Source organism: Ascaphus truei, chromosome 13, assembly GCF_040206685.1.
Source record: "Ascaphus truei isolate aAscTru1 chromosome 13, aAscTru1.hap1, whole genome shotgun sequence".
In the NCBI taxonomy this organism is placed as follows: domain Eukaryota; kingdom Metazoa; phylum Chordata; class Amphibia; order Anura; family Ascaphidae; genus Ascaphus; species Ascaphus truei.
This window is the reverse complement of record NC_134495.1, coordinates 45,822,717-45,835,607: the sequence shown is the minus strand read 5'-3', so window position 1 is coordinate 45,835,607 and position 12,891 is coordinate 45,822,717. Positions and strand designations below refer to the sequence as shown.

Genomic DNA, 12,891 nt, shown 5'->3' with positions numbered 1-12,891 from the left:
GTGTGGGGGATCACAGGACACTGGGTGGGAACACCAGACATTGGGCTGAGGTGATATGGTTAAGGTGATGCGGATAGAGCATGATGTTATGTAATGTGTTATATGTTCTCAAGTAAAGTGTTAGTTATTGTTTTATCGTATACGTGTGTTATTGTATTTCTTACCCAGGGCTATCTTTCATAACGGGGATCCTGGGTAAGTGGAGGCGCTGCACCAGGTAAATGGTAAGGGTTTTCCCCAGGCTCCCAGCTAGCGGAGGCTCAGATCTCCTGGAGCCACAGGTGTTATACAGTTACCAGTAGTCCCTTAGAAGAGGTGTGCCGCAGGGAAAGGGACCGGTTAGACCACAAGGGGCCAATGTGAGATTGGGTGGGTCAGGCCGGTTCACAAAAAGGGCTACATAAGCAAATGCAATGCTGTTCACACAGCTTTTAAGCACAGCATGGGATTAGATGCAAAGCAAGTCAAAACACCCACAGACATGTTTCAACCATAATCTCCTCAGTGTGAAGTTGGTTGTACTTGCTTTTTTTTTTAAATTGCAAAGCTATGATATTTTATGTTGTCATCATATATATGAAAACAATGTGACTGCAGCCAGACTCCCCTCTTCAGCTTCTTCCTGCACATTGTTACAGTAGCTGCTGCTTGTCATATGATCTCTCACTTCATGACAGGGCTTCTGGGAGCTGTAGTCCTGTTCTTCCAATATAATGGTGTTTATAGATAGAGGAACTACAAGTCCCAGAGTAATGCATAAAGCCATGACATCATGAAAGGTACAACCTATCACTGCCGAGCTCTGATAACCACACCCCTTCCCACCGACGCATGGCTGCAGGAAGGTAAAGATCTGATATCCTGTGTCATTAGTCACATTAAATACACACAGCTATTGTAATACACAGGCACACGCAGCTATTGTAATACACAGGCACACACAGCTATTGTAATACACAGGCACACTGTAACACTGACACACACAGTTATTGTAATACACAGGCACACTGTAACACTGACACACACAGCTATTTAATACACAGACACACACACACACACACACACACACACACACACACACACACACACACACACACACACACACACACACACACACACACACACACACACACACACACACACACACACACACACACACACACACACACACACACACACACACACACACACAGCTATTGTAATACACAGGCACACTGTGACACTGACATACACAGCTATTGTAATACAGAGACACTGTAACACTGACACACACAGCTATTGTAATACACAGACACACTGTAACACTGACACACACAGCTATTGTAATACACAGACACTATAACACTGACACACATCTATTGTAATACACAGACACACTGTAACACTGACATACACAGCTATTGTAATACACACACTGTAACACTGACACACAGCTATTGTAATACACAGGCACACACAGCTATTGTAATACACAGGCACACTGTGACACTGACATATACAGCTATTGTAATACAGAGACACTGTAACACTGACACACACACACACAGATATTGTAATACACAGACACACTGTAACACTGACACACACAGCTATTGTAATACACAGACACTGTAACACTGACATACACATCTATTGTAATACACAGACACACTGTAACACTGACACACACAGCTATTGTAATACACACACTGTAACACTGACACACAGCTATTGTAATACACAGGCACACTGTAACACTGACACACACAGCTATTGTAATACACACACTGTAACACTGACACACAGCTATTGTAATACACAGGCACACACAGCTATTGTAATACACAGGCACACACAGCTATTGTAATACACAGGCACACACAGCTATTGTAATACACAGACACAATGTAACACTGACATACAGCAGCTATTGTAATACACAGACACACACTGTAACACTGACATACACACCTATTGTAATACACAGACACACACTGTAACACTGACACACACAGCTATTGTAATACACAGACACACACTGTAACACTGACATACAGCAGCTATTGTAATACACAGACACACACTGTAACACTAACATACACACCTATTGTAATACACAGACACACACTGTAACACTGACACACACACAGCTATTGTAATACACAGACACACACTGTAACACTGACACACACAGCTATTGTAATACACTGACACACACTAACACTGACACACACAGCTATTGTAATACATAGACCTGTTTTTTTGTAATCTTTATTTTTGTGAGGAACCCTATAATTGTGTTACGAATGTCTGAGGAACCCGAACCCTTTCCAATTGCGTATCTGGTAATAAGCGTGGCCAGATAATTGCGTATCTGGTAATAAGCGTGGCCAGATAATTGCGTATCTGGTAATAAGCGTGGCCAGATAATTGCGTATCTGAAATAAGATGCATTGTAAATTCTTCTGTTTTTGGTACAATTTTGCAGTGATCATAAAATTGCAGAGAACCCTTTTGAAAAATACTGATAGACACAGGGCCGGCCTTAGGGCAAGGCGCGCTCCCTCCTCCTGTCGACGTTGGGATCCAACTTCCACGTAGCTGATTGAGGGCGCACAGGACACACACAATACTCCCCTGCCCATCACATCCTCCCTTCCTGCACATCAGCCCCTGCCTGCACATCACCCCCCCTCCCATAACATCCCCCCTTCCTGCACATCAGCCCCTGCTTGCACATCACGCCCCCTCCCATCACATCCCCCCTTCCTGCACATCAGCCCCTGCCTGCACATCACCCCCCCTGCCCATCACATCCCCCCTTCCTGCACATCAGCCCCTGCTTGCACATCACCCCCCCTCCCATCACATCCCCCTTCCTGCACATCAGCCCCTGCCTGCACATCACCCCCCCTCCCATCACATCCCCCCTTCCTGCACATCAGCCCCTGCTTGCACATCACCCCCCCTCCCATCACATCCCCCTTCCTGCACATCAGCCCCTGCCTGCACATCACCCCCCCTCCCATCACATCCCCCTTCCTGCACATCAGCCCCTGCCTGCACATCACCCCCCCTGCCCATCACATCCCCCCTTCCTGCACATCAGCCCCTGCTTGCACATCACCCCCCCTCCCATCACATCCCCCTTCCTGCACATCAGCCCCTGCCTGCACATCACCCCTCCTCCCATCACATCCCCCCTTCCTGCACATCAGCCCCTGCCTGCACATCACATCCCCCCTCCCATCACATCCCCCCTTCCTGCACATCAGCCCCTGCCTGCACAACACCCCCTCTCCCATCACATCCCCCCTTCCTGAACATCAGCTCCTGCCTGCACATCACCCCCCCTGCCCATCACATCCCCCCTTCCTGCCCATCACACCCCCCTTCCTGCCCATCACATCCCCCCTTCCTGCCCATCACATCCCCCCTTCCTGCCCATCACATCCCCCCTTCCTGCCCATCACACCCCCCCTTCCTGCACATCACATCCCCCTTCCTTCCCATCACATCCCCCTTCCTGCCCATCACATCCCCCTTCCTGCCCACTTCCTGCCCATCACATCCCCCTTCTTGCCCATCATAGCCCCCTTCCTGCCCATCATAGCCCTCTTCCTGCCCATCACATCCCCCTTCCTGCCCATCACATCCCCCTTCCTGCCCATCACATCCCCCTTCCTGCCCATCACATCCCCCTTCCTGCCCATCACATCCCCCTTCCTGCCCATCACATCCCCCTGCCTGCCAATCACATCCCCCTGCCTGCCCATCACATCCCCCTGCCTGCCCATCATATCCCCCTGCCTGCCCATCACATCCCCCTGCCTGCCCATCACATCCCCCTGCCTGCCCATCACATCCCCCTGCCTGCCCATCACATCCCCCTGCCTGCCCATCTCATCCCCCTGCCTGCCCATCTCATCCCCCTGCCTGCCCATCTCATCCCCCTGCCTGCCCATCACATCCCCCCTGCCCATCACATCCCCCCTTCCTACACACACACACACGCACACACACGCGCACACACACACACACACACACACACACACACACACACACACACACACACACACACACACACACTTGATAATAGTCACTGGTGTGGGTGCAGATCCTATAATGAAGAATAAGCAATACGATACCGTTTGGAAACGAAATCAGCAGGCAGCACTCCAGAATTGAACAAACAAGTGTATTGAAAAAATAAACACAAAACCAACGTTTCGGTCCACGAATGGGACCTTTGTCAAGGTGGTGCACAAAACGTTGGTTTTGTGTTTATTTTTTCAATACACTTGTTTGTTCAATTCTGGAGTGCTGCCTGCTGATTTCGTTTCCAAACGGTATCGTATAGCATATATATATATAGACACACACACACACACACACACACACACACACACACACACACACACACACACACACACACACACATATTCATGGTATGGAGATATATATATATATATGTCTGTGAGTGGGTTTAATGGCTTTGCATCTCATTCCAGCCTCTGAGGGTTTTTGTCACTTTTTTTTATCAACCATAACCTTAATAATTGTGGTGATTACCTAGTCTAGTCTCAAACCAGCTTAGCCATTACAACCAACCTCACACTGATGATACCCATCAAGGTTGAAACATGTCTGTGAGTGGGTTTAATGGCTTTGCATCTCATCCCAGCCTCTGTCTAAAAGCTGTGTTTAAAACAGCATGCATTGGCTTGAGGATTTGCTTGTGTAATACGAGCTTGAGACAAAAGGTGGCACTGAGTGCTCATTTGCATGTCATTTCCCAGAATCCCTTGCTGAAGTGGAAGCGCTGTATGCTGGGCGATAATGGGGAAAGACAGGGTTGCAGACCTGTCTAAGACATGCAAATGAACATACAGTAATATTTACAGTTGCTTTATGCTTAACTGTGAAGGGTTTTTGTCACTTTTTTTACCCACCATAACCTTAATAATTGTGGTGATTACCTAGTCTAGTCTCAAACCAGCTTAGCCATTACAACCAACCTCACACTGATGATACCCATCAAGGTTGAAACATGTCTGTGAGTGGGTTTAATGGCTTTGCATCTCATCCTAGCCTCTTTCTAAAAGCTGTGTTTAAAACAGCATGCATTGACTTGAGGATTTGCTTGTGTGATATGAGCTTGAGACAAAAGGTGGCACTGAGTGCTCATTTGCATGTCATTTCCCAGAATCCCTTGCTGCAGTGGAAGCGCTGTATGCTGGGCGATAATGGGGAAAGACAGGGTTGCAGACATGTCTAAGACATGCAAATGAACATACAGTAATATTTACAGTTGCTTTATGCTTTACTGTGGAGGGTTTTTGTCACTTTTTTACCCACCATAACCTTAATAATTATATATGTATATATGTATATATGTATTTATACAATAATCAAAAAATTAATAGATGATACCGTTCTGTGGATAACGAAATGCTTTTATTTGTGCGAGCTTTCGAGATACACTGATCTCTTCTTCCGGCGATGTTACAATGAATGAAGCAAGCAAAAGGTATACTTAACAACAGATACACACACACACACTCTTACATCACTTGCTTTCAGGAACCTTTTGACACCTCCAGCCATAAAACACATCCACACCGGGGGAAGGACCAGCACAGATAACATTCCAAGAGACACTGTTGTGAAGTATACCTTTTGCTTGCTTCATTCATTGTAACATTTCCGGAAGAAGAGATCAGTGTATCTTGAAAGCTCGCACAAATAAAAGCATTTCGTTAGCCACAGAACGGTATCATCTATTTATTTTTTGATTATTGAAGCTCGGCTAACACGGTACTGATACCTCTACATGTATATATACATATGTGTATATATTGCAAGAGAGAGAAAGAGCCCAAAAAAAAGCACTCTAGTTTGCCTGGCAGTACAAAATCACAAAATTTTATTGAAAGTTGTCACAGAACATAAAATTAAAGCACAGAAAATTAAAACAAGGCATGGATCCCCTATGTAAAGCAAAACTTGTAAGCCTTACTGTTTCCACCTTGTCAGGTACTTTTGAGCATTCATTTTGTCTATTTAGACTTTTGTACTGTCCCTTTGGGGACCCTCTGGTTAGAGGATATAACAAGTTTTGCTTTACATAGGGGATCCATGCCTTGTTTTAATTTTCTGTGCTTTAATTTTAATTTTATGTTCTGTGACAACTTTCAATAAAATTTTGTGATTTTGTACTAACTAGAGTGCTTTTTTTTGGGCTCTTTCTCTCTCTTGCAATATTATATGCCCTTATAGCACCACCGACAGATTATTATATCTAGATTTACCGTGTCGATTTTGTAGTTGCCTTAACTTGTCTTATGGATGCGGGGTCATCCCTTTTTCTCAAAAAATATGTGTATATATATATATACAGTGGTTGACAAATCACTAAAAAATCTACTCGCCACACAAAAAAATCTACTCGCCACCTAGTACCAAACGTGTGCTGCTTGGGCCAATATTTACTCGCCCGGGGGTTAAATCCACTCGCCCGGGGCGAGCAAATGTATAGGTTTGTCGAACACTGTATATATATATGTATGTATGTATATACACACACACCTCCCTCCCTGTACCTCCAATGGGGGGGAGGAGAGAAGGGAGCTGGTTCCTGGCCAGACACTCACAGGAGCTGCTGACATCATGGCTTCTCCTGACTCCGTGTGCTCGTCTTCCCCCCCCGCCCCCTCTCGCAGACTCATAGCTTCTCTGCACAGCACACAGATCAGCTGCTCCTGCTGCGGGCAAGTGCTGCCTGGGGGGGGGGGAGGGGAGCTGCCGCTGTGACACTGGCTTCAGGGAGAGCTGGGAGAGTTATCCCAGCTCTCCCCCCTCCGGTGGACGCGGAATCCCTGGTCTCGGCGGCCATTTTTTTAAAATTGCGATCCCGGTTATAATGCAGTCATATCGGGTGGACCCCGAGGACTGCTTTATAACGGGGTTCAGCTGTGTGTGTGTGTGTGTGTGTGTGTGTATATATAACCCTCCCTGAGGAAGGTCCTGTTCAGCGGACCGAAACATTGGATATTTGTGCAAGTTTCTTTAATACAGTTTATAAGTGCTTATACCTTCTGAGTGCTGTTGTCTCCTTACCTTTGCTGGTAATATATGCTTTATTTTTTGTGACATAAGCACCAGGTCATTATATCACTACAGGAGTGCCAGATATTCATGATTTGTGTATATGTGTGTATGTGTGTGTATATATATATATATATATATATATATATGTGTATATATATATATATACAGTGTTCGACAAACCTATACATTTGCACGCCCCGGGCGAGTGGATTTAACATCATGGCGAGCTCCTATTGGCCCAAGCAGCACACGTGTGGTACTAGGTGGCGAGTAGATTTTTTGGTGATTTGTCGACCACTGTGTGTTTGTGTGTGTGTGTGTATATATATATATATATATATATATATATATATATATATATATATATATATACAAATGTAAATACAACTGTATGCTCATCTGCATGTCTTAGGCAGGTCTGTATATATATATATATATATATATATATACAATTATTATTATTTTTTTCAAAATCACTGGTTTGCAGAAGTATTCACCCCCTGCCAATAATGTCACATGCTGTTGAATTACAAATAATGTATGCATAGTTTTTTCAAACTTTTTTTTTTTTTTTTTATATAAAGCTGTAATAATTCATTGGAACACTGCTGCAGTTTATGTGAGGAGGAGGTTAAATGTCAGCAAAGGAAATGTACAAAATATAATGATTTGAATGCATAAGTATTCAGCCCCTTAAGTCAGTACTTTGTAGAAGGACCTTTTGCAGCAACTACTTCTATGAGTCTCTACTAGCACAGTAGCATTGTGACATTTTCGCCAATTTTTCACGGGAAATTTGATCCAGTTCTGATAAGTGTTGGGTATTGTCGATGGGCGGCAATCTCCAAGTCTCAGCATAAATATTCGATTTGATTCAGGTCAGGATTTTGCCTGGGCCACTCAAGAACTCTAATTACCATCTTGATCAACCCCTCCAGTGTGGCATTGGCTTTGTGCTTCTGGTCATTGTCCTGCAGAAAATGTGAATTTTCTCCTCGGTTTCAGTCTTGGCTGATGAAACTGGTTTTGCTCTTGGATTTGCCTATACTTTGCACCATCCATTCTCCCTCTATCCTGACAAGCCTCCCAGTCCCTGCTGAAGAGAAGCACTCCCATAACAAGATGTTGCCACCACCAGGCTTGACAGTTGGGATGGGGTTGACTGGGTAATGTGCAGTGTTGTGCTTGCGCTAGACATAAAGCTTGGAATTTAGAACAAAAAATTGAATTTTTGTCTCGTCTGACAACAAAACTTTTAACCACATATCTGCATTATCATCTATATGCTTTTTCGCAAACTCCATATGTGGTGTAAGATGAGTCTTTTTGAGTAATGGCTTCTTTTTTGGCATGATGTGTGAACACTGACTCCAATCTCAAACACAGAACTTTTCAGATCTCTCAATGCCATTGTTGGTTTCAGTGACATCCCGAACCAGTTTCCTGCTTGCCCTGCGCCTCAGTTTGGGAGGGCAACCTGATCTGGGTGGTATGATGCACCTTCCACTTCTTAATGATGGACTTCACTGTGCTGAGGGATAATCGGCGCCTTTGGAATTTTCTTGCACCGCTCTCCTACTCTGTGCCTCTCTATCCCCTTAATTCCTGACTTGTTTCGAAAGCTCCTTTGCTTTCACCGTTGCTTTGATGGATCAATATATGAGTTGTAGCTTGAAAGTCTTTATATACCTGATGGACATTATCTACGAATTAAAACACTTTGATTACACACAGGCTGAAACTGTGTCACAAATGTTGTGACCTTTCAAAAATTCAGTTGCAGCTGAGGTGATTCAGTGCTCCAGGAGCAAAGGGGCTGTATACTTATGCAACTGAGATTAATCTGTTTTTCTCTGTAAATCTTAGAATATAAAGAATTATTTCATGTTCTAACTTTCGCTTTGGATATATACCACGGTTAGGGAGGGGAAGGGGGAAGGAAAAATGGTGTGAACCCCTGCTCAGCTGTATGGTTAGTAAATAGTAGTGTAGATACGGTGCTGTACTGAGAATTGTGTAATGAATATACCAGAAGAGAGAGAGAACTCAGTTTAGATTAGCACTCGGATATCATATGTAATATGTGTAGATTTTAAAATTATCTTTATTCAAAAAGTAATAAAATAAATAGTGCAATGAGATGAATAAAAAGGGAGCCAAAGAGGGTGGGGCTATCTATGGGAGCTATAAACTGTAGTCATAGGATAATAATATAATCCTGTATACAGCTCTCCAAATAGTCTCAGTGTTGAGCCCCTAGTTTGTCCTTAAGTGCTCACTAAATAAAAATCTGGAACAATGCCAGTAATAGCGGATCGCTAGTTCAGTATAGACCCCTACTGTCGGTCCAAATGTGTGGCAGTGTCAAATTGCTATATATCCTCCAAAGTGAGGACTGCAGTCAGCGATTGTAGATACCAGCAATACTACCTCCTAGTCTGGGGAGAAGGTGTATGCTACCTGACAGCCCAACAGCGGCTGTATCCCACTGCGCAAGACCTGTTACTACACTGGCGACACACTTTATTCGATCTCGGCTAGTCCCACGAATTCGGGTATACCCGGGTGTATTGAGGTTTGTGACTGTTTTCTGCCCGAGTGCATTGAGGTATTTTCCAGGCAGGGATTGAAGCATTTTGTTCCCGCTGGCTGCAATACTGCACAGTATATATATATATACTGCATTACAATTCATGAATTTATGCCATCTGGTAGACACGCGAAGCATTGCAGCCTATTAAATCCTAATCATTATCATTTAACAGATCAGCCGCCCGTCAGCCAGGCATGAACCCAGGCTGGGAAGGCAAACGCAACGGGGCTTGTCAGAGGTGAGGAGCGGCGCATTCCAGGTATCTGCCAGGTACATGCTGGGTATTTGCTCGAATAAAGTGTGTCGGTGCAGTATTATCACAGCCATCATACCGTAAACACCTTCTCCCCAGACTGAGGTGCAAACAAAATGTGAATTGTGAAAGCAAGTGAACATTTATGTATATACGTGTGTGTGTGTACATACATACATACATACATACATACATACATACATTAGCAAGACATGCGCAGGCTCCCGGGCAAAAAAATTCTATTGTGTTTGGCCGCACATGCGCTACCAACCCTTGCCTACTGTGCATGCACGACCAACCCTTGCCGGCTGCTCGTACACACGCGTGACCGGTAAGCTCCGATTGCGCACGAGCGGCCTGCAAGTGTCAATCGCGCATGCGTGGTAGACAAGTGCTGGGCGCGCATGCGCAGCTGCAAAGATAAGCATTTTTCAACCTAGAGAGCGGGCCCCCAAAGAGCGTGGGCTATATCTACACATACACATATACACATACATACACACATATATACACACACACACACACAGATCCAGCACACTTGGACGTTTTCAATAAGTACTGTTTATTTACGCGATCAGCGAAAGGTCCCAATGGGGACCGAAACGTCGATCACTGTGTGAATAAACTCCACTTATTGAAGAAGTACCCTGTTCAGATGAAACGTGACTCATTTATTTTTCGTCATGGAATTGGTGATGGCATGATGACCTCATCAAGTGCATAGTTACAAAATGGTTTTTAGTGAAGAAGATAAGCATCTGATCTTATACAAGCTATTAGAGAGGGCTGGGGTTCCTTACAATGCATCTGATCTCAGACACGCTATTAGAGAGGGCTGGGGTTCCTTACAATGCATCTGATCTCAGACGCGCTATTAGAGAGGTCTGGGGTTCCTTACAAAGCATCTGATCTCAGACACGCTATTAGAGAGGTCTGGGGTTCCTTTCAATGCATCTGATCTCAGGAGCGCTATTAGAGAGGGTTGGGGTTCCTTACAATGCATCTGATCTCAGACACGCTATTAGAGAGGGCTGGGGTTCCTTACAATGCATCTGATCTCAGACACGCTATTAGAAAGAGTTGCAGTTCCGCAGAATTTCACAATATAATTCTTGAGTTTATTAACCAAAAAAGTTTTATATATAATACACACACCGATATGTATACATTTACATACGCGTACTGAGGTACCACTACGTTTTCATTTGGCAACCAACATTACTGCTACTTTTTATTTGCTCATAAATTGACAAAGATATAAAGGACCCACAGTCCCCTCACATCTGTCCCTCCCACTGCAGGGTGAGATGCAGAATGACACTCATTTTATTGTATCCTTTTCTGTCACTGCAGGGTCACATATCTCTCCTCTCATATTACTGTGAAGGACAAGTACACTATATATCACAAACTGCAGAGGTCACCACGCGGTGAAATACTTCTAAATGAACCACAGCCCATTCTTGGACCATCTGACTAACTCACTGATGATGAACACGGACATGAAGCAGATGACTGAGAGGATCTTGAATCACACCCTGGAGATTATCTACCTGCTGACTGGAGAGGTGAGGGCTGCTGGGGAAAGTTATAATGACACCACTCTTATCTCCCTCACTACAACAGGGACCTGCAGAGCGTTAGTATGGGAGGTACTGGAGAAGCAATATCCAGGGACACGTAATGAGAGAAAGCAAGAACACAAGGGCAGGCAAGATGTTTGGTCATTTGGAGAGTCCAGGACCACATAAGGACAAGATTGGGCAGCAGGAGAGCACAGACTCAGATGGAAGGATGTATTTTGACCGGGGAGATTGACCCAGTGATTGTGTGTGTGTGTTTGTGTTTTGTGTCTGTGCTCAGGGCTGCTGACATGGGTGGGGGCTGACATTGGTGCTGGAAGTCAGGCATCTGGCTTCTGAGCCCCCCACAGCCTTTGGCTCTCCCCAGATGCTGCTGGCTGCTTCTCCTTCCTGCGCCGGGCCTCTCTCGCTTTCACTGGTGTACGCCAGAAGCTGGACTCGTCTTCCGGGTGGGCTCAGCTTCTGGCGCTCACTAGCAGGAGAGCGGCCTGACATTTGAGAGACCTCAGACCACCAGCAAGGGAAGAGGTATTGTGGGGATGGGTGAATTATATGGGTATCGGTAGAGGATTGTGTGTGGGGGAGGGGTGAAGAAAGTGTGTGTGTCTGTGTGTGGCCAGGAATGAGGAAGGATAGTGAGGGGGGATTGAGGGAGCGGGATTGAGTGAGAGGTGGGTAATTAAGTGGTGTTTGCAACGCCTCCGACATGGGAGCGGGACTCGAGGGGGGGGGGGGGGGAGAGGATGGGCGTGGCCCCAGTCAAAACTTTAGTCCTGGGCCCTAGAAATCTGGATGTTTTGTGTCTGTGCTACATTTTTTTGTAATATCCACAGTGTCAGAAGTCCTGTAATAATTAAAAAGTATATGTAATGTGATGCTTGTACAATCCATGATATTTGTGCTCATATAAGGCACAGGGGAGTGTGACGGGCAAGGGTAACCAGGCTGTACAATAAAGGTTAAACCCTCTGGTTGCCGTTGGGTCCCGTGGCTTCCTGGCTGCTACCCAGCACTATAAACCAAGGGCCAGGTATCTGCACATGCAAAGTTAAAGTGCCTCCTGCTTTTCCACTTTCCATTGTCTCTTTACCCCAGACTCATGGAACTTTCTGTGTGTAAGTTTTAGGTGGGATATTTGGGTAGGGATGACATTATTTTGTTTGCAGGAGCTCGGGGAGTTACCGGTAGAAAATTAATTCTACCCAGCGAGCAGGCATGATTTGCCGGTATGCAAGTGGAATTGCACTGGGGCTGCCCCATGTCCCCCAAACTCCTGGTTTTCAAGCCCCGATATCTGAGTCCTATGTCTTACAGTCATGAGTCTGCCCAAGATCCCCCATTCATTAAAATATGTTTTTTGTACTTTATACATT

At 45.1% G+C, this 12,891-nt stretch overlaps 1 protein-coding gene across 1 annotated transcript in view; it reads left to right on the top strand.

The window, feature by feature from the left end:
* Nucleotides 1–771: 771 nt before the first annotated feature.
* Nucleotides 772–12,891, top strand: part of LOC142465290 (uncharacterized) — a 65,143-nt gene continuing 53,023 nt past the window's right edge. Inside the window, exons 1-2 of the mRNA XM_075569313.1 lie at nucleotides 772–845; nucleotides 11,289–11,503. Of these exons, the coding sequence (XP_075425428.1) occupies nucleotides 11,381–11,503 (123 nt within the window). The 5' untranslated portion in view covers nucleotides 772–845; nucleotides 11,289–11,380. The remainder of the gene's footprint in view (nucleotides 846–11,288; nucleotides 11,504–12,891) is intronic.